Consider the following 25337-nt stretch of genomic DNA (forward strand, 5'->3'; position numbering starts at 1 on the left):
CCATGGACAGAGGAGCCTGGTAGGCTGCAGTCCATGGGGTCGCTAAGAGTCGGGAATGACTGAGTGACTTCACTTTCAGTTTTCACTTTCATGCACTGGAGGAGAAAATGACAACCCACTCCAGTGTTCTTGCGTGGAGAATCCCAGGGACAGGGGAGCCTGGTGGGCTGCCGTCTCTGGGGTCGCACAGAGTCGGACACGACTGAAGCGACTTAGCAGCAGTAGCAGCACAGTCATAAACAGAACACTCTAGCCCAACACACACATTCTTCATAAGTACACACGTGACATTCTCCAGGATAGACCAAACATGAAGCCACAAACTAGGTCTTAATAGATTTAAAAAGATAGACATCATACAGTTTCTTCTCTGACCAGAACAGGTTGATGTTAGAAATAAATAATGAAAGTTAAACTGGATTCTCTTCATTGTTTTTAATGGCATTTTATTCACATTGAGACGGGGAGGAGCCACGTCTGATGGTTGGTCCAGTTCATACTGTAAAGGCATTACTCAAGGCTTAAAAAGTTTTTTTTCTTACAAGACGTTACATGGTATTATAAGATGGAATTAAAAAAAACTAATTGACACTGACTATGTAACCAGTCAATTTATGTTTATTCATCTTTCAATAAATACTCGAAAAGGGAAGAAATTAAAACTGGAAAATTCACACACTTGTGGAAATGAAACAGCACACTCATACATAACCAATGGGTCAAAGAAGAAATCATAAAGGGAATTAGAAAACACTTAAGATGAGTGGAAGCATAAACACAATCTACAAAACTTGCGGAAGACAATGAGAGCAGTGCTACATGGGAAATTTAAATGCTTACATTAAAAAGAAGGGCAAAGATCTCAAATAAAAAGACCTACCTTTATAACTTTAGGAGCTATAAAAAGGATAAAGCCAAAGCTAGTCTAAAAAGTTAGCTAGTCAGACCTAAAACTATTGAACTCTTAGAATAAAGCAAAGGACAAAATCTTCAGAACCTCAGATTTGACAATGATTTCCTGAATATGACCTAAACGGCACAGGCAGTAGCAGCAACAAAATGGACAAATTAAACTTCATGAAACATCAAGCTTTTTGTCCTCAAAAGACACCTTCAACAGAGTAAAAATTTGGCCCACAAAATGAGAGAAAATATTTGCAAATTATATATCTGATAAGACTGAATATCCAGAATACACAGACAACTCAATAACAACAAAGAAATGAATCTGAAAATGGGCAACAGGACTGAATAGACATGTCTTCAATGAAGATACACAGATAGCCAATAAGCACTTGAAAAGTGCTCGACCTTACTAATCACTGGGGAAATGCAAATCAAAAGTGCAACGAGAAACCACCTCACATGCATTAGGTTCGCTGCTATTTAAAAAAAAAAAGTGCTGGAAAGGATGTGAAGAAACTGGAGACTCGTGGTGGGAATGTAACATGGTACAGCTACTGCCGATAACAGTATCGCAGTTCCTCAAAGATTAAAAATAGGTTATCATATGATTCGGCAATTCCTCTTCTGGGTGTATGCCCAAAAGAATTGAAAGCAGAGTCTCCAAGAGATACTTGTACACGAAGCTCATAACTTGGATTTTTCACAAGAGCTAAAATATAGAAGCATTCTGTTGACAGACAGATGGATGGACAAGCACGAAGTGATATATACATCAATGAAATATTAATCGGCTTCAAAAGAAAGGACTTTTAATACAATATTGCAGACATACAGCTGCAACGTTTCAATAACTTTTTTCTTCTCTCTTAAGATACTTTCAATGTTATTAATATCTCTTAGATTAACAATAATCCCAAGAGTCCAGAGAAGTGTGCCACTCATTCTGGCGCTGTGGGCAAGGCTCTCCTCTCCCTGAGTCTTGGTCTTCTTGTCCATAAGAAGACAGGGGCCCAGTCTTCAATGCCTTTGAGTTCTCCTGGCTCTTCGCCGGTTCTCCCCACTTTCCAGCAACCCCAGACACTTCCATGGGGCTGTGGTTTACAAAGCTATTCGTAGGTACCATACTACAGGAGTCCCACCTTTGCCTGGAGCCACCTGGAGCTGGGATGAAGCAGAGAAGAGAGGAGAGAGATCTCGAGAGCCAGTGGGATGGAAGGTTTCCCACCGGACCATCCAGAACCGCATTCCCGGACGTCCTCAGGGAAGCCAGCCTGGCTGATGGCGCAAGATGGGCAGCCTTGGGGAGCACAGCTGCCTTGCCAGTCACCATCAAGAGGAGCAGGTGGAGGGGGGCTCGGGGGTGAAGGCCGAACCCTGGGCCTCCTGTGACCCGCAGAGTCCTCCAGTTGGTAAGGCTGGAAACGCGAGCTTATGTCTTCTTAACCATGCTGTACACTGGCGTCTCGGAGGGAATCCTGTCGGCCTTGGAATCCTGGCTCCGGGGGTCAAACACTATCGAGCTGTAGTGAAGATCGCCGCTGGGCGGGCCCTGCAGAGACAGAGGCCAGAGGCTCAGGAGAGGCCGGGGAAGTGGGAATCCCAGATTAGGGAGGAGACATCAGAGGGGCCACCTGAGGCAGGTTCCACTGGCGGGGGATGGTGGAGGCTCCACTGGTCCTCACCATCCCGGCCACTTTCTCTCGCAAAGGCGGGTCTCCAAAATCCCATCCACCCACCTGCTCTGCCCCCACCTGGTCAAGATGAGACATGCCAGACCTGGGACCCTTTGCTGCAGGGCTTGCACCTGGACAAACATCTCCTCGAGCAACAAAATCCAAAGAAACTCTAAGGGACTAAACATAACTGCATGCAGGCATAGCTGGGGCAAATTCTGGACTAGAGACACAAAGAGACCAAAAACCCACCTGCCACTTTGGAGGAGCCTGGAGCAAAAGCAGTGTGCTGCGCATGCCCCCTGCATAGAACAACATCCAAGACGGGGCAAAACACCTAAGCCGCCTCTCTGGCCCCACCCCTGGACACACCCCTCCCCTCACCGGCCCCCAAGCAAGGAAAACTGTTGTTTGTTCTTGCTCCCTCCTGCTGCAGCAGGGGCCCCACAGAGCCTTGCCTGAATTTCTTGTCTGGCCTCTGATCAATTTCTATTGATTGGGAAAGGCCAGGAGCCCTGATCACTATCAAAGACACAGCGCAAAGTCCAAGCATCAGAGCTGGGGGAGCGCCTGGGCTCTGCATTGGGGTCATTAGTCACCAAGTTAGAAAAGCTAGGATGTTGCTAGTCCCCGGCCACATGTCTGATGCTCAAACCTCCATCTCATCTTCTCTAACAACTAATCCCTCAACCTCTGCCTAAACTCTTTCCACTCAAGGGTGAGTTATGACCCTGCACAGGGTGGGGATGGGAGGCAACCTCTTCCATTATTCCACTTTTCAATGCTGTGCCTACGGCTTGACCCACAGGGGCTCATTGGTAAAAATCTAAAAAGTAGAGTTCATGCCAAAGAGATGATGGGACCAAAACAGTGCGAAACCACTGGCTTTAACATTGAGTGTACGGTACTTGAGTGTGCGTGCCTGCTAAGCTGCTTCAGTCGTGTCCAACTCTGTGCGACCCCATGGACTGTAGCCCGCCAGGCTTCTCTATCCATGGGATTCTCCAGGCAAGAATACTGGAGTGGGTTGCCATGCCCTCCTCCAGGCGATCTTCCCACCCCAGGGATGGAACCCGTGTCTCTTATGTCTACAGCATTGGCAGGCGGGTTCTTTACCACCAGCGCCACCAGGAAAGCCCATGTGGTCCATGAAAGTGAAAGTGAAGTCGCTCAGTCGTGTCCAACTCTTTGCGATCCCATGGACTGCAGCCTACCAGGCTCCTCTGTCCATCCATGGGATTTTCCAGGCAAGAGTACTGGAATGGGTTGCCATTTCCTTCTCCGGGGATCTTCCCGACCCAGGGATCAAATCCTGGTCTCCCGCATTGTAGGCAGATTCTTTTATCGTCTGAGCCACCGGGGAAGTCCATATGGTACATAGTAGGTGCTTAATAAGTGCTGTACTTTATTGACTCTTGATTATCCACTGGCCATTCCAAGAGCCCCTTCATCTCCCACCCGACCCCTCAGCCACAAAGACACCAAGGTCTGGTGAAATCTACACTTTCTTCATTTTCTTTTCTTTTCTAAGATTTTTTTGACGTGGACCTTTTTTACAGTCCTTATTGAATTTATTACAATATTGCTTCTATTTCATATTTTGGTTTTCTGGCCAAGAGGCATGTGGGATCTCATCTCCCCAACCAGGATCAAACTTGCACCCCCTGCATTGGAAGGCTAAGTCTTAGCCACTGGACCGCCAGAGACGTCCCCAACACTTGACTGGTTTTCTGTGTATCCTCGTCCTACAGAAGCACAAGGTGACCAATTGATCCTCTCTCCCCTCCCTGCCTGCCGGACCCCACATGGCGATGCCTCTGCCGCGGCCCGCGGTCCCCAGGACGGGAGCTGGGCCCTTGCACTCACCACTGTGCTGTATTCTACCTCCGCCTGCGTGGGTTGAACGGGCTTTCCTGAAAGGGGCCACGTCTGCAGCTCCAGATTCGCATAGCAGAGCTCAGTCTGCTCAGCAGCCTGGGGTGGACAGGAGTGCGGGTTTGGATGGGTGTCCACAGGCCCCCCTGCAGTCCAGCCTAGAGAGGCCCGTGTCCCTGCAAGCATCTCCCCTTCCCCTCTACGCTCCGGGTGCCCCAGCCTTCCCATCCTGCCTTCCCCCTCCCCCACTCAGGTCTTCTCTGGGGAGTGTTTGAATGTTCAGGTCAACAACTGGGCTGGAGGACCCTCCATCCCTCCCCTTCCCTTGGGAGGGAACAGGCTGGCCAGAGCTCACGGTGACCTAGCGACCAGACCTCCCGGGCATTGTTCTTCCAGCTGTAGGTGAGCACCTCGCTCTATCCGTGTGGGATCCACGTGGACCTCCACCAGCTAACGAGACAGATCGGGTCCCCAGCATCCCCTGCGTGCCTCCCGGCCACCCTGACTCGCCTCCTGCGGGAACCCTCCTTACCTGACTGCAGCTCTGGGGCGGCTCTGGTTTCTCTCCAGCTAAAGAGGCAAAAGAAGAGGAAGGAGACTGAATCCTAGAATGAGGCAGGATGATCGAGTGAATGAATAAGTGAATGACAAGAGTGGGCTCAGGGGAGGAACCACGAGTGAGCACAAGGCAGGCGTCAGGCTGGGGCCAGCAGGGCCACAGGGTTCACTAACCCTAACCTTAACCCCAGAGGCAGCCGGGAGACAGGCGCCGAGATGCCAAGCAGGGGAGAGACAGAGGCTACATGAACACAAAGCCTTTCTCCCGTTAGCAAAGATCCCTTGACGAGGTGTGATCCACTCACACAAGTCAACTCTGCACTCAGGGATTTGGAGGAGATTATTAGCAGGGAAAATCATACAGTGTGTTAAAGTTGAACAGTGGAATTACAGGACTTCCCTGGTGGTCCAGTGGTTACGAATCCACCTGCCAATGCAGGGGACACAGACAGGTTCGATCCCTGGTCCTGGAGGATCCCACATGTTGCTGGGCAACTTAGCTGACGTGCCACAACTACTGAGCCTGTGTTCTCCAAAAAGAGAAACCACCACAGCAAGAAGCCCACACACCACCACTAGAGAAAGCCTGCACGCAGCAACGAAGACCCAGCACAAACAAAAACAAGTCAACACGATAAATTTTTTAATTAAAAAAATGAAAGTGGAATTACATACGGAGCAAACGTTTTAAAAAGTCAGATTTGCAAGAGACCGTAACGATGTGACTCAACCGTCTGTGGTTGGTTTTCTCTGGGTGGTGCAAGTTCTTCTTTTTATTTATTAGGGTGAATTTCTTTCCCTCTCTGTGTTTTATGTCTTTTTCCAATTTTCTACAGCAATCACACACCCCGTTTTTAAAGGGGAGGGACGCTTTTTAGGTGGAAGGGCACCCTGGAGATCTCTGGGACCCACAGATCTGAGGCAATCCAGGCTGGGAAAACCCCCATGTGGTAAAGAAGTATGGGCTGAAGTTTTAGAATATGGTTCCCAGAAGTGATATGGGAAGAGCAGATGGGGAAGAGGAAGTGGTTTTCTTTCCATACATCAAGCATACGTATGTTGAGGCCGATTTCGCTGCTAAAGGCCTGAGATGTGCTAGAGGGAGGGGCTGGACCCCACGGGGATGCTGGAGGTGAGAGAGTAAGGCGGGGTCTCCCCTTTTGCTCCCAGTAAGAACCAACTCCCAGTTTAGCACTGCAGGTGTGGGGCAGAGCCACCAGAGTTTCACTGCAGCCCCAAAAGGCTCAGCATCGGTCATTCTGAACAAATATCCCCTCTGCCCAGGTACTCGGTGCACATGGAATTAAGAACTCTTAGTCCAGGAAGGAACCTTAAGGCTCACACCCATCTCAGGCAGAAAGCTGCTGTCCTACAGGAGTCAAGTACGCACCGGCACTTGCCCTGGGTGCCTGCCATCTGCCTCTGCAAGGATCAAATCAGGTGCTGATGCAGCTGCTTCAACACCCCCTGAAAGGAGCTCAGGGTGGAGAGCAGGAATGAGGCATCTGCGCGCCAGGTAAATGGGAGGGACAGGTCTTCAGATAGTCAGATAGTCTCAGGGGCTGATTTTTATGAGCCCAATCCTTGCATCTCCCCGTATCTAGAAAAGCACGAACATCCTTCACGGTGACGACTGTTCGCTGTGAGTAGCAGAAGCTTCCCAAGACTAAAAGAAACCTCCTGGGAAAATATGTGCTTGATTGCCTGTGTTCCTCCCCATTCACCAAAATCACAGATACGCTGACCTTTCCCCGCCCCCTGAATCTCTGGAGCAGTTTCTCAGACCTATCTAAGGTGTTCTCTCCCAGGCCACAGTCCTCATTCTGCCCCAGATAAAACCTAGCTCGCAACTCTCACGCTGTGCAGTTTTTTTTAAGCAGACACAGGTAACACTTGGGCCACCCACCAGCAAGAAGGTCACAGCGCACTGGTTCCTCTGCTCTTCTATGTATTTAATTTGCTCAAGCGTTTGTTGAGCCCCTACTTACTGAGCACCAGACAGGATGCTGGGGGCGTCCTATTTTCTCTTTTAATCTGAGCTCAGAGGAGAGTGGCTGGACCACAGGCTCCCTGGGTGCCACTGTGACAATATTAAATAATATTAAATAATACTTTCACTCAACACATACTGCTCCCGTGCCTTCTTGGGTAAGGGTCTCTGATCTTAAGGAGCTGCATGGGCTGGTGGGGAGGCAGCCTACGAAGCAGGTGGGACAAACTGGTGGGACAAGGGCTTTGATGGCGGGAGAACAGAGGCTCCCCCTGAAGGGGCCCCTGACCTGCCCTTTGGGGGCCAGGAAGAGGTCCCAGAGGAAAGGAAGTGGAGAGCAGCACTCAGGGGATCAGGAGTGAGCTGGTGGAGGGCAGGGCAGGCCCCCCAGGTGCCCAGAGCAAACGCGGAGGAAGTTGAGAAACCACTGCCTTCAAGCATGTGAGGATGGGCAGATTGCCAAGGGCCTTGACCATGCTGGGCAGGCCTGGACTTTGGAGGCTGTAGGAGGTCACGGAAGGGTTTAGACGGAAGAGGGACGTTGCTTCACGAGCCCAGCCCTGCCGTGGGAAAGGCCTCTTGCCTTAAAGTCACCTCCTCTCAGCCATACCACGGACACTCCCTCCCAGGCCTGCCCTCTAGGGTCACCCAGGGCCATGTGGTCCCAGGGGAGATACAGCTGATGACCCTTCTGGAAACCCAGACGCATTTCCTCTAGGACCGGAGGGTGTGGGCGGGGCCGGCCCACCCTTGGGGTAGGGTGCAGGCGGGTGTGGGGGGCTCACTCACCTTTAACCCGTCTCTGAACCATCCTCCAGGCGAGCAGTGAGATGCCCCCCAGCAGGAGCAGCAGGAGCGCCAAGGAGATCAGCAGCGCGTGGAGCCTGAAGGGAGACAGGGTGGGCTGGGTGGGGCAGGGGGTCCCACCTTCCCTCTCTTGTTCAGTAGATAAGCGCCCACTGAAAAAAAGGCAGACAGCGTAAAGCCTCCTTTGCAACCCCCGTCTACCTAAATCCCCCTACAGACACACACGGTACACCTAAGAGCCTTCCAGAGCCTCTTTATTCAACACAAGAAAATACGAATATACATTATTTTTGTATATGTCCTTTTTTCACATATAAGAGGCATAGTATATACCATGGGTCCCCAACCGCCGGGCCATGGACCAGTACCCACCAGGGGACTGTTAGGAACCTGGCCACACAGCAGGAGGTGAGCACCTCCCCATTCACCCCCCACCCCCCAAATCTCTCTTAGTACTGCCTGAACCATCCACTCCCACCCCCGTCTGTGGAAAAGCTGTCTTCCACAAAACTGGTCCCTGGTGCCAAAAAGGTTGGGGGCCGCTGGTGTAAACGCTGTTGTTCAGCTGCTCAGCCGTGTCCGACTCTTTGCGACCCCATGCACTGCAGCATGCCAGGCTTCCCTGTCTTTCACCATCTCCTGGAGCTTGCTCAAACTCACGTCCATTGAGTCAGTGATAAACACTAGCTTTTACTTCACAATGCTTCTTGAAGATCTCTCCATGTCACTACATTCAGAAGTTCCCTGTGGGTTTTTTTTTTACAGCTGCATAGTATTCCATTGCGTGGACAGACCATAAATTATTTGACTCTTCCCTTTCCATGGGCATTTCTTTTGCCCGGTCTTTTGCAATTACAAACCTGGCTGCAAAAGCATCACCTTGAAACTCTACCACTTCACACTCAGACAGCAGCAGTTGCTTTCCTGGGGAACTGACAAAACTTGGGCTCGGCGCCTCCCTTGCTTGGGCCCCTTCTTTTATGCCTAACTGGCATCCATAATGTTCTAGTCTTTTTTTCTTAAAGATGCACCCCCCCTCACCCCTGAGACCTGTACAAGCTTCAGCTATACAAAACCCAGCTCCGGGGCTTCCCTAGCAGCTCAGTGGTGAAGAATCCACCTGCCAATGCAGGAGACACAAACAGGTTTGGTCCGTGGTCCAGGAAGATCCCACAAGCTGCGGAGGGAGTAAGCCCGGGCTCCACAACTACCAGGCCTGTGCTCCATGACTAGAGAAGCCGCTGCAGTGAGAAGCCCGAGCACAGAAACTAGAGAGTAAGCGCCAGTCTCTGCAGCTAGAGAAAGCCTGTGCAGCAACAAAGACCCAGCACAGGAAAAAAAAAAAAAGACAAATAGACAAATAAAATTCTTGTTTAAAAAACCCAGCTCCATTCTCCAGGTGTGCATCTGCAGATCATTTCTGAAGGTGGCATGTTTGGGGCCTGAATCTCACCTTGCCTGATATAAAGCTTGTCACCTGGATTGTCAGGAAGCCAGTGGAGGGGTCGTGGGGTGTCCTATAATAAAGAATCTGACTGACCTTTGCCTCTGGCTCCTGGAAGGGAGGCGCTAAATCCTTGAGGTTTTCCTAGTAATAGGAGCAACTTTGTGATTCACAAGCCCCTTGGATCTGCCCGAGATTTTCCCTGACTCAGGACGAGAGCTGGTCACCAGAAGGGCCAGCCATGTGATGAGAGATTTGGGGCTCTGGCCAGCCTGACCTTCAGGGAAGTGGAAAGGGGTGTTGGGGGTTGAGGTCAGTCATGTGGGCAATGATTCAGTTAGTCATGTCCGTGCCATGAAACCCAAGGAAAAACTATGGGCACCAAGACTTGAAGGAACTTCCTGGTTGGTAAAGACATCAAAGTCCCGGGAGGGTGATGCCCCCCAGCTCCACTGGGAAAGGGCACAGAAATTTTGCAGTCAGGACCCTCCCAGACCTTGCCCTACATGTCTCTTCATTGACTGGTCCTGACCTTTATGTGTGTGTGCTGAGTCATTTCAGTCGTGTCTGACTCTGCAACCCCACGGACTGTAGCCTGCAGCCGTAGGCTGGACCCCGTTGACTGTAGCCTTCATGGTTAGGCTCATCTGCCCGTGGGGATTCTCCAGGCAAGAATACTCCAGTATTCTTGCCCTCCTCCAGGGGATCTTCCCAACCCAGGGAACAAACCCAGGTCTCTTACGTCTCCTGCATTGGCAGGTGGGTTCTTTACCACTAACGCCTCCTGGGAAGCACCCTGACCTTTATACTTTATGATAAAACTATATGTATAGCACTTCTCTATATTCTGTGAATTACCCAGGCAATTACCAAACCCAAGTGGGTTGTGTATCCAGCTGATCAGAAATGTGATGATCTGAGCATCCCCAAAGAGCTCTGGCATCTGAAGTCAGGCCATCTTACAAGACTGAGCCTCACGAGCCTCACAGGATGCTGGAGTCTGTGCTGACTCCCAGGTGGCCAGTTCTGGAATCGACTTGCAGGGCGCCAGGTGGTGTCAGAATAGGGAGTCTTGAGCTTCCCTGGTGGTCCAGTGGTTAAAATCTGCTTGACAATGCAGGGGACACAGGCTCGATCCCTGGTCCAGGAAGATCCCACATGCCTCGGGGCAACTAAGCCCGTGCACCGCAACTCAGGTTGCGCTAGTGGTAAAGAACCTGCCTGCCAACCCAGAAGACACGAGAGACGCAGGTTCAATCCCTGGGTAGGGAAAATTCCCTGGAGAAGGGCATGGCAACCCACTCCAGTATTCTTGCCTGGAGAATCCCATGGACAGAGGAGCCTGGCTGGCCAGAGTCTATGGGATCGAAAAGAGTTGGACACGACTGGGCAACTAACATACACCACAGCTACTGAGTTCACGCTCATGAGCATGAGCCCCTGCTCTGCAGCAAGAGAAGCCACCACAACGAGAAGCCCTCGCGCCGGAACTAGAGAGTAGCCTCCACTTACTGCAATTAGAGAAAGCCCCAGTGCAGCCACGAAGACCCCATGCAGCCAAAAATAAAAATTAATTGATTACTTTTTAAAAAAGGAGTCTGTGAATCCCAGAAATGATTTCAGACAATAAGCATATTTCCAGGGAGAGAAACTATAAATGTCAGATTCTCCTGGGGTTTTTTTTTTACCTCCCCCTGCCAAAAAAAAGGTCGAGAATCACAAATTTGGAAGAAAGAACCTAAAACTTCGGAATCATATAAACTCAGCCTGGGAGGCAGCCTGCCTCTGTGACTGTATTATCCACTCAGTCACTTAACCTCTCAGAGCCTCGGTTTACTCATCCATAAACTGAGGGTGATGGTGGTGAAGGATTGTAAGGAGCAGATGATGACGCCCAGGTGGGGCACTGAGCGTGTGCCTGGCAGGATATCATCTCACCAGCTCTCATTAAATGTCGCTTTCCCTCCCTCCACCCCCAGCTTCTGCCCGGCTTGAGCCCTCTCTCGGAGCCCAGGGCAGGTCCAGTGTGGCCCCTACAAGCCAAGCTAGGAGACGCAGACCAGCTTCTAGCCTGGGTGCAAAGGGAGCCAGAGGCTCCCAATCAATGGGGACAGGGCTCCTGACCAAATAGACCCCAAGGCAGAGGAGGCCCACTTCCAGGACACAGGCCTAGGGCACCTTACCACCAGGTCTGCGTGGGGTCGTATTCCTCCTGGCTGCTGGCACTGTGGGTAGTGCCCTCTGTGGCCAGGGTGGTGAAGGACACAGTTGAAACTTTGGTTGTGACTGTCGAGGTCTTGGCTGTGACAGTCGGTCGGGTTGGCCTTGGTGTTGGTGGCGCCGCTGGTGCTGAAATACAAATCAGACTCGGGGAGGCCCACTGACTCTCCCACCACCCCCCCAATACCTTTCACACAAAATAATCACTCAGGAAGGGGGCAGGATGGAGGACCCCATGGCCAGGACCCTCCCAGGACCAAGTGAGCATTTCCAAATGGAACACAGGTACTGCCCCCAACAGCCCTGACCCCATCCCCATGATGAGGTCAGGGTCCTCTGGAGGCCCCAGAGTCACCCCCACCCCTAGTCTTGCTCCCCCCCCACACACACCAAGTCACAGCCTCGTGAGCCTGCCAGAGACGGCTGCCTGGACTGCAGATCATGTTAGCGCTCCCACTGCGTTCAGCCTCTTCGCCCCGCCTGCCTTCTCTCCACTCAGCTCCCCACCTTCCCCACACAGCTCCCCGGGTTTCGGCAGGGAGGCCCATGGCGCCCTCCTCTCTCAGCTGCACACCCCGCCTCTCTGCCGCCCCTTCCCCGACAAGCACCTTCTCATCGCTCAAGACAGAGGAGATGTGCCAGAGCCCTGACTGTCTCTCTGTCACACACTCACACACATGTGTGTGCACACACACACATACACATACACCTACACACACACATGTGAGTACACACACACATACACACAATATGCATACACCCACACATACACACACACACACACAGAGTTTGCTCTCTGATGTGATTTCTGCCTTGGCTATCCCAACCTGAGACTGTTCAGGTGACTTTGTTGCTGGTACAGGGGGAGGGGTGTGCATGGCTCACCTGGAGTCACAGACACCTCCACCTCGAAGATGGGGTCAACTGTATATGACACATCAATCCCACACCAGTACGTTCCCGCATCCTTCTCTCTGAGGCTCTTCAAGGTCACTGTGAAGGTGAGGTTTGCAGGACTGTCTCTGATGGACACCTGGCCCCTCGTCACTTCTCTCTCTGACTCTGTGGTCTCCACCATCTTCCACAATAACACACATGGGGGTTTGCACCAGTATTTGGAATTGTTTATGAATTCCTCTTGGTACCGACATTTCACGCTCAGGGATCCCCCCACGAAGCCCGTCACTCTGCGGGGGCCACTCAGGGACAAACAGCCTGGAAAACACAACCGGGTACAGCTCCATCAGGTAGGCCTGGGTCAGGATGCCCTGGGGTCACCCCCAAAAGTTCCCCCATCTCTTCCTAGCTGCCCCGCATCAGCCTGAATATGCCTTGAGACTCTACCCCTTCCACTCTGTCAGCCCTAAGACCACAGGCTGCCCTTTCCTCCAGACCGTAACTTTCTTTCCTCTGCCCTTCCCACCTCTTACCCACCAGGGACCTCCCACCTCCCAGCTTGTCAGGATGCCCCCAGCCCAGAGCAGCTCAGTCACCTGAAGAACCGCTCGCAGCTGATGTGTTCCCACCAAGGGGCTGTGCCCCGAGGCAGAGAGAGGGCTGCCAGATGGTTCACAGAAGCACCGGACATACCTGGCAAATTTTGCGGATGAAAAATCACCCGCACACACAGTTTACTGACAGCCTTCATCTCACCCTGGGTCTTACTTCAGCTTGCCCAGCCCCTATTGACTTAATTTTCAAGGAAGCTTATGTTTTATTTCTGAGATTGGCGTCTGCCATTGTCCCAGACAGTCCTCTGCTATGGAGCTGGGGGACTAAGGTGGCGTGTGTGACATTAATGCTGGCCTCCAAGCCGAGGACATGCCCCCCCGCCCTGGCCCCTGTGGATACGGCTCCTCACCAGCCCTGTAATTCTGAGACGGGGCCCCCACAGTGGTTGGGGGTGTGGCTTGCTGTCTTTTGCTAAAGTTAGACGTCTTTAATTTGACTTGGCTTTTCAGGCTCTTAAATCACTTGAAGACACTTGAACGTAAGCCCCTGGGGCCTTCTTCTTGTATCTTAAAGGTCTACACGTGTCTGGCACATAGTAGGCCCTCAGCAAACACTTGGATGTGAGCACCTCCCCCAGCCCACACGGTTCTCCATTCAAAGCTGCCCAAAGCTGACCACAAGCTCCCATCCTCCCACTCCTGGGAGCCCGTCAGGGGACCCTATTCTGGCCTGGGTGGCAGATGCCCCACAGAGACGCCTTCTCCAGCCCCATCACGGGTGTGATGTTTCCTGAGATGCTCCGTGGCCAGTGCCACAGTGGCGTGGAAAGGGCATCAGAAGAATCTGAGTTTTAGTCTCAGTTCTATGACAAGTCTTCTGTGTGTTCTGGGACAAGTTACTTAACCTCTCTGAGCTTCAGAGGCCTCACTGGTAACGTGGTGATGACTGGTAAGCCTCGCAGACATTTGGGAGTATTGGATGAGATGCTGCTGCTGCTGCTGCTGCTAAGTCGCTTCAGTTGTGTCCGACTCTGTGCGACCCCATAGATGGCAGCCCACCAGGCTCCCCCGTCCCTGGGATTCTCCAGGCAAGAACACTGGAGTGGGTTGCCATTTCCTTCTCCAATGCATGAAAGTGAAAAGTGAAAGTGAAGTCACTCAGTCGTGTCCGACTCTTTGCGACCCCATGGACTGCAGCCTACCAGGCTCCTCCATCCATGGGATTTTCCAGGAAGAGACTGGAGTGGGTTGCCATTGCCTTCTCCAATTGGATGAGATAATGGGTGCCAAATGCCTGGAGAATGATATCAGGTTGAACCACACGAAGCTGCTGGTATCCCTCTGTGTCTGGCCAAGAAAGCCGACATTTCAGAAAATTCAGTCTAATGAACATAGATAACCCTCTGAGAACTAAGATCCCACAAGCCGTGCAGTGCAGCCAAAAATAGAAAAAAAGACTTTCTATACAGGTAAGTGTGTAAATCTGGATGAATGTATGATTTTCTAGAAAATAACAAATCAGTAAAATCGACACATCCCGAGTGCTTAACAGATAAACGTCCCAGCCCTTCCTTCGTTTATGACGTTGCTTCTGCTGCCCACATCCAGACTCCATGCCCTGTGTCCCCTCGACTGTGAACTGTCGTCTTTCCAGCCTGGCTCCCGGCTCCCCTGCCTGGGCTGGGCCCCCTTCACCTCCACCCACGGGACCCAGCCCTCTGCGTCCGGGGCCTGCCTTCCCCTTGCACCGTCTCCGTCTGTCTCTCTCCCTGTGTCTGTCTGTCTCTCTGTGTCACTGTCTCTGTGTCTTTGTCTCTCCTTATCTCTCTCTCTCTCTCTGTCTGTCTGTCTGTCCTCTCTCTCCTTCTGTCTCTCACTTTCTGTCTCTCTGTCTCTCTGGGTCTCATCATCTCTCTCTGCCCCTGTCTCTGCGTGCCTATCTCTGTCTGCCTCTTTATCTGTCTCTGTCTCTTCTAACAGGGTGTTCCTCTGTTTTCCTAATGTTTTACTTCAGAATCACAAAATCTCATCCCACTAAATCCCAGATAAACGTGTGAACCATCCAGCACAAGAAGTGGAGAGGAACCGGCCGTTCACACCCCACCCAGGAGACAGAGTAGAGCCAGAGCAGTAGTTAGTGAATCAGGAAACAAAAAACACTTCAACTAGTGTATATGCTGAAAAGCTGATTTTTCAACTGGGAGAAACAAACAACAAAATAGACATTCTTGTGTGTAACCAGATCAAGAAAAAATAAAAAGAAGACACACGTAAACCATTAAAAAGAAAAATAGGTAAACCGCAGGCCTCTACAAAAACGTCTGCACACTTGGACAAAACTAGTGATTTTCTCATTTTTTTAAAAAACATGTATTTATTTGTTTAGTTGAGCTTGGTCTTAGTTGCCACACTTGAGATCTTTAGCTGTGGCATATGGGATCTAGTTCCCTGACCAGGAATCAAACCTGGGCCTCCGGCGTTGGGAGCACAGAGTCTTAGCCACCAGACTACCAAGGAAGTCCCCCAAACTGGTGATTTTCTAGGAAAGTATATATTACCGATATTAACCCAGAATAGATTTTTTTTAAATGTAGACCAGTACCTACAAGTGTTAGCAAGGAGTCCTTTCCCAAAGATAACTATGTGAAGTGATATGGTAATTATTTCATGGTGTATACATGTATCAAAATATCACTGTAATTGTACACCATATATATATACACACAGTTTTTACTTGTTAATTATGCCTCAGTAAAACTGGAGAGAAAAGAGAAGAAAGAAGTTCCTTTTTCTTTCCATTCCAAAAATTGAGGAGAAAAACTCAGTTTCACAAGTTAATTCTCTCAAAACTTTCAAAGACCAGACAATCCCAATTTTATTTAAACATCTGCAGAGAATAAGGAAACAGGAAAAACTTCCTAATTCTTATCATACGTGCTTAGTCACTCAGCTGTATCCGACTCTTTGTGACCCTATGGACTATAGCCTGCCAGGCTCCTCTGTCAATGGGATTTTCCAGGCAAGAATACTGGAGTGGGTAGCCATTCCCTTCTCTCAGGGATCAAACCCAGGTCTCCTGCGTTGCAGACAAATTCTTTACCATCTGAGTCTTCAGGGAAGCCCAATTCTTGTTATGAAGTAAGTATGCTGCTGCTGCTGCTACTGCTGCTAAGTCGCTTCAGTCGTGTCCGACTCTGTGCGACCCCATAGATGGCAGCCCACCAGGTCCCGCCGTCCCTGGGATTCTTCAGGCAAGAACACTGGAGTGGATTGCCATTTCCTCCTCCAATGCATGAAAGTGAAAAGTGAAAAGTGAAAGTGAAGTCGCTCAGTCGTGTCCGACTCTTAGCGACCCCATGGACTGCAGCCTACCAGGCTCCTCCATCCATGGGATTTTCCAGGCAAGAGTTCTGGAGTAGGGTGCCATCGCTTTCTCCCAAAGTCAGTATAATGTATATCAAAGACTAAAATCCGGCCAAATATCTTGCTATAATCACCACTTGAATAGTTCAAAGGAAAAAAACTATAGGCGTACCGTGCCAGGATTGGGGATTTTGTTCCAGAGAACTGTGCGTGCTCAGTCACTTCAGTCATGTCTGACTCTGCGACCCCCTGGACTGGAGCCCACCAGGCTCCTCTGTCCGTGGGATTCTCCAGGCAAGAATCCTGGAGCGGGTTGCCATTTCCTCCTCCATCCAGACAACCATAGTGAAGCAAATATTGCAATAAAGAAAGTCACAAGAAGTTTTTAGTTTCCCAGCACATATAAAAGCTATGTTTGGGACTCCCCTGGTGGTTAACAGTGAAGACTCCATGTTTTAATGCATGGGGTGTGGGTTTGATCCATGGTTGGGGAACTGAGATCCCACATGCTGCACAGCCAAAAGAAAAAAGCGATGCTTACGTTATTATACTCCAGTCTATGAAGTGTGCAACAATTAGCATTATGTCTTACAAACAATTTACATACCTTAATTTAAAAATATACTCTATTGCTAAAAAATGCTATGCGTCATCTGAGCCTTCAGTGAGTCCTAATCTTTTTCTGGTGGAGAGTCTGAAATTTTGCAGGAATTACCAAAATGTGACAGAGACACGAGGGGAGAAAATGCTGTTGGAAAAATGGAGCCAATAGACTTGCTCAAAGTAGGGCTACCGCAGACATTCAATTGGAGAAAAGCAACGTCTGTGAAACTCAGCAAAGAAAAGCGCAAAGCGAGGTGTGATCGTCTCAGTGCTGCATCGTGTGAGCTCAGTCGCTCGGTCGTGTCCGACTCTCTTCGACCCTGTGGACTGTAGGACCCCAGGCTCCTCTGTCTGTGGGATTCTCCAGGCAAGAATACTGGAGTGGGTTGCCATGCCCTCCTCCAGTGGATCTTCCCAACCTAGGGATCGAACCCAGGTCGCCCACATTGCAGGCGGATTCTTTCCCTGGAGGCTCAGACAGTAAAGAATCATCTCAATAGATCATGAAAAAGCACCTGACTCCTGATGCTGCTGTTTTTAAAAACACAGGCAGTGCCTCCTTTACACTAAATGGAAACACTGCACACCTGCCTGGTCAGGGGCCAGGCAGGCATGACCACCGTCATCTCAGTCCTGGGCATCGTGGGACGAGCCCATGACCAATGAGAGAGGAAACCAGAGAAAAAGTGGACCCTCCACCCATGACCAATGAGAGAGGAAACCAGAGAAAAAGTGGACCCTCCACCCAGGCAGATCCTGCGAACACACAAGAACCCCCTAGAGGGACAGTAGAAACATAAGTCATGAGAAGGTGACCGGTTTCTCAGCGGTAATGAACCTGCCTGCAAAGCAGGAGACGCAGCAGACAGGGGTTCAGTCCCTGGGTCGGGAAGATCCCCTGGAGGAGGAAATGGCAACGACTGACTCCAGTATTCTTGTCTGGAGAATCCCCAAGGACAGAGGAGCCTGGCAGGCTACAGTCCTTGGGATCCAGAGTCAGGCATGCCTGAGAATCCCCAAGGACAGAGGAGCCTGGCAGGCTACAGTCCTTGGGATCCAGAGTCAGGATGCCTGAGTCACTGACCACACAAGGATGACACTGGCAGGGCTGCAGGAGCTGTCTGAGAGCCGTGAACACTCCTAGAGGCCCAGGAGAGGAATCATCACAAGGAAGCCCTCTCCTCCAGGGAGCAAGCCTCCTCCTCCCTTCCCTGAAGCTGCTCTGCCCTCCCCCTCCCTGCCCTGTCCCCCTCGCCTTCCCCGATTGGATGGGAATCCCCATCTCCCTTCCTTGGAGACCACCAGCCCCCTGGTCTTTAGGTCCCGGCCCCTCGAGCCACCCTGGTTGTTCATTCACCTCCGTGACCCTGAGACCAGGGCCAGCCCCTGCCTGGTCCCCACACTTCCTCCACCCCCTGGACCCGTGACCCAGAGGGCACCTCCTGTCAACGAGCACGTTCTGGGTGTGCCCGGCGGTCACCCTGCCACCCACTCTGGCACGCCCTGCCTTTTGCCCTCCTTCCTCTAATAATTCATCCCCAAACCTTCGGCAAAGCCCCTCCTCCGTGTCCCACTGTGGCTCCTGCAAGGCCAGACGGATGCAGAAGGGGAGATGGGCCCTCAGCCATGCCCTCCGAGGATGGGGTCCATCTTAAGCGGTGGACAGACCATGCCCCAGTCTGAGTCGCCCTCCCCACTTCCATCCCCACCCTCCCCCCTCCCCCTCCCACCCCCCATCCCCTGGCAGCCCCCACCTGGGACCCAGAGAAGCAGCAGAGCCGGGGGCAGCCACATAGCCCGGTGCGGCTGGGCCATTGCTCCAGCACAGATGTCGCCTGCCGCAGCGCCAGCCCAGCCGGTCCTGAGGTCTCAGTCCCCCTCCAGGAGGACAGTCAGGCCTGCAGGCTCCCACTTCTGCTTTTCTTCAAGCCTTGCTGCTTCCTTGTTCAGCTTCTTTTCGGTTCTGTTCCTGGAGCTGCTGAGAAGATGGGGGTCGCCGAGGAGCAAGCCTACCGGTGGTGCCGGAGACCCCCCGGCCACGTTCTGTAGGTACTTCCGGTGAGAAGCCCTCCCAAGCCCCCAGCTCACCTCCCCTTCCCTCCCACCCCCAAACCACAGGCTGAAGTTCCCGTCTAACCCAGCCAGTGGCTCCTTGGTTTCCCTGTGGTCGGGGTGAGAGCCCCGGGGAGGAGCAAGGGCCCTGGGTGTGTCCCACAGTGTGACTGCCCCGGGCAGCAGCCCTTCCACAAGCCCCCTGGCTCAAGGCCCGCACCCCCAAGGTGGCACCATGACCCCAGAGTCCCTGAGTGATTTCTCATCGTGGAAACCTGTCTTCCACTTGGCCTGAAGGTCCTCGGGCGGTGACCTTCCTTCCCAGGCAGCCCCCACCGGACCCAGCTCAGGGCTGAGCACAGAGCGGGACTCAGCAAGCCTGCATGGACCCCTCTTCCCCAATCCACGTGGAGCTCAGGCTCCAAATACACACACACACGTTCCTTGTGACACGTGCCCCTAGGTTGCGCAGAACAGCCTCACGAGCATCGGAAACCAGTCCTAACATGCCACCTGAGAGCTTGCAGATAATTAACTCTAAATGCCCCCATCCGGAGTCCCCTGAATGCCCTTCCCTTCCTGCTCTGCCTATAACATTTCCAGAAATGTATATTTATCAACCACCAAAAGTCAAGGTCTTGAATGTCAAGGTCAAGAGCGGGGAGGCACCAGCTGGATAAGAAGCAGGAGGCTGGGTTGTGGCTCATCCACAACCACCCTTTGTAGCACTGGTGTGACCTTGACCAAAACCCGAAGCTCCTGTAAAATGTCAATAACAATAGCTAATCGGAGGGAATAGAATAGTATCATAATTATACAAACACTTGAAGATGAGATAATAGTGTCCTCAAGCCAGTTTTTTCCCCAAGGAAATATATCTTTCCTCTAATGAAAGGCAATAGGAAAATAGGATTTTTTTAAATTTATTTTTTGGCCCCTGCCATGCACATGTGGGGTCTTTGTTCCCTGACTAAGGATCAAACTCAAGTCCCCTGCAGTGGAAGCATGGCGTCTTCACCACTGGAGAACCAGGGGCGTCCCAGAAAATAGGATTTGATAGGAAGACATATGCTTTACAAATAGTCTGCCAGATGCGCCTGTCCTTAGAAACCTAGAGAAACACTTAAACTATAGCAAAGAGGAAGTTCAGTCCAGTTGCTCAATCATGTCCGACTCTTTGTAACCCCATGGACTGCAGCACACCAGGCTTCTCTGTCCATCACCAACTCCTGGAGCTTGCCCAAACTCATGTCCATTGAGTCAGTGATGCCATCCAACCATCTCATCCTCTGTCGTCCCCTTCTCCTCCTGCCAGCAAAGAGGAAAGGCCAGGGCAATTGATCCCCTCCAACCCCATCCTGTTCATCCTAACCTGCCCACAAACCCTAAGAAAGAAACAGATTGATGCAAAATTACCCCATGATGTCAGAAAATTAAGAAAGAGGTACTTTCCCCACTGGCCTTCAAAGATTATCAGTGCATGAGATGTAGGGGAAAATGAAACCCGCAGCTCCAGGCCTGAACCCCCTTCCTTGGAGCGGGGGGTCTTGCAACCAGAGAGCCCCTCATCATAGGCTCTGGTGGTCTCTTCCCAGGCTCTTGGATCTTCTTCCCAGTGTGGACGCCAGTGCTCGGAGGCCAGTGGGCAGGGATGACATGGTGGTGATGGGTAGGGGGTTCCAGACCTGCAGCTGCCCGTTGAGCTCTGAGAACCCAGATTTGGGGGTGGGGCCCTGCAGAACTTCCCTCCCTGGGGCATCGCAATCTCAGAGCCGCCACCCTCGTCCCAGGGAGATGAGGCTCCCTCAGCCCTGCTTCTTCTTCCTCCTGCGCAGGAAGGAAAGCCAAGGGTCCCTCAGGGAGGGCGTGTCTCACCCACAGTGGGTCAGGTGTGGCCGAGAGGCTGAACTGAGAAGCAGGAAGCAGCTGAGAAGGAGAGCTTGACATCTGGGGGAGCTGGCAGTGGGGGGCGGGGCTGGGGGCGATGCCTCTGACGGCCACTGAGCACCTACTATGCTCTTGGAGGTGTGTGTGGTGGTGGGATGCACCACCCAGGGAGTTCATCACCACAGGATCCACAGGGCAAGGGGAGGGACTCCGAATGAGGAACAGCCAGGAGAGGGGCAGCAGGAAGGGACAGACCGCTGGCTGGGAGCATCTGGTTTCCCTTCGGCCAGAGCCTGGGTGAGATCAGCGTTTGCTGACTCCACAGCTTCCGTCTGGAGGACCCGGAGGACAGACGGAAGACCAGGAGGATGGATGGAGGACCAGGAGGAGAGACAGGGGACAGGGAGGACGGACGGGCAGAGACTGGGAGGATGGATGGGGACCCGGAGGAAGGACGCACAGGGGTCAGGAGGACGGACGGAGGGCCGTGAGGACGGACGGAGGTCTGGGAGGGACAGACCGGGGACCAAGGGGATGGACGGGGTACCAGGGGGACAGACAGGCGGGGGACCAAGGGGACAGACAGGGGGCTGGGAGCATCTGGTTTCCCTTCAGCCAGAGCCTGGGTGAGACCAGTGTCTGCTGACTCCACGGTTTCTGCCTGGCCCAGCCAGCATCCCTGGGGCCGCCACACCTCGCCTTCCTGCCCCTCCCTAAGGAAACTCCCTCCACGTGACCTGACCCTCCGAGGGCCCAGGCAGCTTAACCAGCCCGTGTTACGGGGCCAACGACCATGACCAACATGAGGGCCAACAACATGCTGTCCTGTCTGGGTCTGGATGCGCTGTGGTCCAGACTGAGAGAAAGAGGAAGCTGCGGGTGGGCAGACAGGCAGGTGACCATGCCAGCTGAGGCCTGAGAGCCCTCACGGCCCCCGAGGGGTCCTCCAGGCTCTCTGTCATGTGCAGAGCCACCGCTCATGGGGCCTGCCCCCAGGGACACTCTCTCCACCCCGGGGAAGGAGCTGGGGCTGGCACCTGGTCCAGCGGGGGCCTGGGGAATTTACCTGGCACCCACGGTTGGGGTGGGGGTGGTCAGCAGGGGGGCATCCACCTGCGGCCTCTCCTGCCCCTCTGCGAAGGTGGTCGAGCGCTCCCCAGGGTCGAACCCAGGGATGGGGCTCCTCAAGCGGGAGAGCTGTGGCTGGCTCTTCACAGACGTTGCTTCATCCTCAGAACCCCCTCCCCACCATGCCTGTCACTCACTCTCCCCGAGCCAGGCTCAGCCACCTTCTCAGAAGACCCCCTCCTTCTCCCCGCCCCTCTGAGCCCCTCAATGCCTCTTTCCGATGAGGTCACCTCTGCCCAGGTGTCACCGCATGCCCTCTGTTTTATGGAAAGGCTGAAGATCTCACAAAAGCAGAGACCACCAGCAGCTCCAGACTTACACACACCCGTGCCCCTCCTCCGCACTTCCTGGGAAGGAAAACCAGATTGGAGATGTGTCCAGAGAAGGCCGGCCACCAAGGTCTCTCTTGTCTTCTTGCCAAACAAGCACCGCCAGGGAGAAGAAAGGGACAGAACTTAAAATGATGAGAGCCCGTTAAATCTGTCCAACCGAGCTCGTAGGCCTGTGCGTGTCACCTAGGTTACATCGCAAACGAGGTTCAAGCAGAGGCCAGCGGCCTGACGCCAGGGAGGGGGAAGCAGCAGGCTCCAGACTGACCACCAGCCCCTCCCAAGCACCCAGGACCACCGAGCGGCTGGTGTCTAAGTGGGCAGCCTCTCTGGCCTCCAGCATCTCTGCCGAATCACCTAAGATCTCTGCAGGGAGCCGGGCTGAGGGTGAGGGGTGGGAGAGGGGAGCTGGCTTCCCCAGGGCCCTGGATTGTGACGACAGGGGGCGGCACAATGGGGAGGGTCCAGCCTTTGTGTTGGGGACCTGAGCGGCTTTCCGGCTTTTTGTGCGTCCTTGTTCAGTCAGCTTCTCCTTCTGTGAAAGGGGAACCCTACTCCTCACCCTGCCTCCTTGGCGGGAAGGCATAAAATGAGATCAGAGGTGTGAATCCATCTTCCTCAACATCCGCCGTGTACCTGTGTTCATTTCTACTCCGGGCAGGAAGTTGAGATAACACACTTATGAGAACCCACATCTGTCTGTGGGAAACCTGAAACTTCTGCCCACCAGCCCGTGACTCAAAGGGCAGTGAGCACACAGGGCCGGCAGGGAGAGGCTGCTTCCGGAAGGCGTGGAGGGCGCCCACACTGCTGACTCAGGAGCAGGGTGAGGAAGAGGGTGTTGCGGCCTCGGGAACCAAACTGACGGCTTTGCCAGGGCATCCCCGCCCCGCCCCCACCACCCCCCGCCCCCATCATCATCACCACCTCCCTCTGTCTCCTTCTCTTTCTCGGGCCACCCCAGGTAAAGGCATACCTGCTCCTGCAGGGGAAGGCCTGGGTGCCAGACCAGGGACACCTTCCCCTGTGCTAGTGGGGGATCAACCAGGAAGCGGTCCACTTACAAATTTCTATTCTTTGACTTTGAGAGGCACACTTCTCCTTGAGCTTGAATGTGTGAGTTTCATGCTGAGGGTGACCCTAGCTCCCTTCCCGACCTCGGGAAGGTCAGAAGCTTTCTCCCCACCCCCAGCACTCCTCTAAGCATCCTGATCCTGGGCCTTCCCTGATGCTCCAGTGGCTAAGACTCTGTGCTCCCAATGCCAGGGGCCCATGTTTGATTCCTGGTCAGGGAGCTAGATCCCACAAGCCACAGCTAAAGATCCTGCATGACGCAACTCAGACCCAGCACAGCCAAAGTAATTAATTAAAAATAAGTAAATACTTATTTTAAAAAATACATCCTGATCCCACTGCTCATCTGTCTCAACCACAGCAGCCTTCCTGCAGACATTTTTCAGAAGCTGATAGAATGTGTATGATTCAAAGGGCCAGTGCAGACTACAGGGCTTTGTAATAAGAGAGCGCTAACTATAGAGATAGACGCATCACCAACTCCATGGACATGAGCTTGAGTAAACTCCGGGAGTTGGTGATGGACAGGGAGGCCTGGCGTGCTGCAGTCCATGGGGTCGCAGAGTCGACTGAGCGACTGAACTGAACTAAACTGAACTATAGACAAGAGCTTCCCAGGTGGCGCAAGTGGTAAAACAGCCGCCTGCCAGTGTAAGAGACCTAAGATACGTGGGTTCAGTCCCCGGGTCAGAAAGATCCCCTGGAGGAGGGCATGGCAACCCACTCCAGTATTCTTGCCCTGGACAGAGGAACCTGGCAGGCTATAGTCCATGGGGTCCCAGAGAGTCGGACACGACCGAAGCGACTTAGGAAAAACAAGAAGAAGCAATTGTAGACAAGGATGTGTCTCCATTCACGTTCCAAGGCATTGTGTCGAGGATTATACGCCCTGCCGGTTAGGCAAGAGCCAGCTGTGCTGACTTACCTGGCCTGTGTCTTTTGTCTTCCCTTTATCTCTTTCTGGTTTCCTGCACCACCGTGATACCCAGAGAAGTCTAGCCCACTTCTGTTTTCTGAGCCTCTTAGCACGTTACAAAATGAGGAGACACAAAAAAGAACTAGTGAAAATTACGTATTTAACAAATCAGAGTTTTTGCAAAACACACAGAGCAAGGAATTGGACAATTCTTTAGACTTCTGCAAGATTTATAAAAATATTAATTCATGGTACAGGCTGGTCATGGGCCCCAGGTGTAGAGTTATTGGAAAGGCTCCCTCATCCTCTCTCTTCCGGCAAGTCCCATAATTTCTGAGCCTTTAAGGAGAAAGTCACTGAAAATAATGTCAATACTTATTTTGAGGAAATGTTCTGAGATTGAGTTCTGGTGATGGTTGTACAACTCTGTAAATGGACTAGATATTATTGAATTATACTGATACTTCTGGAGCTTCAGAGGTAAAGAATCCACCTGCCAAGCAGGAAATGTGGGTTCAGTCTTCTGGGTCAGGAAGATTCCCTGCAGAAGGACATGGTAACCCACTCCAATATTCTTGCCCAGGAAATCCTGTGGACAGAGGAGCCTGGTGGGTTACAGTCCATGGGGCCGCAAAGAGTCAGACACAACTGAGCACGCACGCTTGCCTGCCTCATGCTCTGGACATGTGGATTGCTGGAAGGAGAAAAAAAAGAAAAAGTGGAGTTGAAGTTGGTCTCTCCACCCAACCGCACCCCGTCCATCATGCTGGGCCCTGCAGGTCTTTCTTCTTGGGTTTTGTCCCCTCATCTGCCCCTCGCCACCAGACCCTTCCTGATCAAATGTCACTACACCAGAGGGCTGATTGCCTCCTTCCTGCAAAGGGGGAGGAAAACAGGGGAGGCTGTCAACAGGCCGGGACAAAGTCATCAGAAACTTTCAGCAGAGGGGATGGGTGTCTACCTGTCTCTCCCTGGGGAGCGGGGAATTAAGGGCTGCGGTGTGGGTGCCGCTTGTCAGCAGAGCTGAAAGCAAGACAGCTTGCTGCCCTAGCCTGGTGTCC

General features: G+C 52.5%; 1 protein-coding gene across 3 annotated transcripts; it reads right to left on the reverse strand.

The window, feature by feature from the left end:
• Positions 1–420: 420 nt before the first annotated feature.
• Positions 421–19008, reverse strand: LOC109573359 (CMRF35-like molecule 8). Of its 3 annotated transcripts, XM_070774144.1 has the most exons (8): positions 18645–19005; positions 16025–16796; positions 12359–12688; positions 11437–11602; positions 7792–7961; positions 4987–5024; positions 4446–4553; positions 421–2455 (listed from the first exon to the last, which is right to left on the reverse strand). In XM_070774144.1, exons 3-8 carry the CDS (start codon positions 12549–12551, stop codon positions 2336–2338), a joined length of 795 nt encoding a protein of 264 aa, XP_070630245.1. In that variant the 5' UTR covers positions 12552–12688; positions 16025–16796; positions 18645–19005; the 3' UTR covers positions 421–2335. The 3 variants fall into 3 exon arrangements, with proteins under 3 accessions (XP_070630245.1, XP_070630243.1, XP_070630244.1); XM_070774142.1 differs by lacking the exon at positions 16025–16796 and having other exon boundaries at positions 18645–19008; XM_070774143.1 differs by lacking the exon at positions 16025–16796 and having other exon boundaries at positions 7792–7886; positions 18645–18989.
• Positions 19009–25337: the final 6329 nt, after the last annotated feature.

The sequence above is a fragment of the Bos indicus genome, chromosome 19, assembly GCF_029378745.1.
Source record: "Bos indicus isolate NIAB-ARS_2022 breed Sahiwal x Tharparkar chromosome 19, NIAB-ARS_B.indTharparkar_mat_pri_1.0, whole genome shotgun sequence".
Classification (NCBI taxonomy): Eukaryota; Metazoa; Chordata; class Mammalia; order Artiodactyla; family Bovidae; genus Bos; species Bos indicus.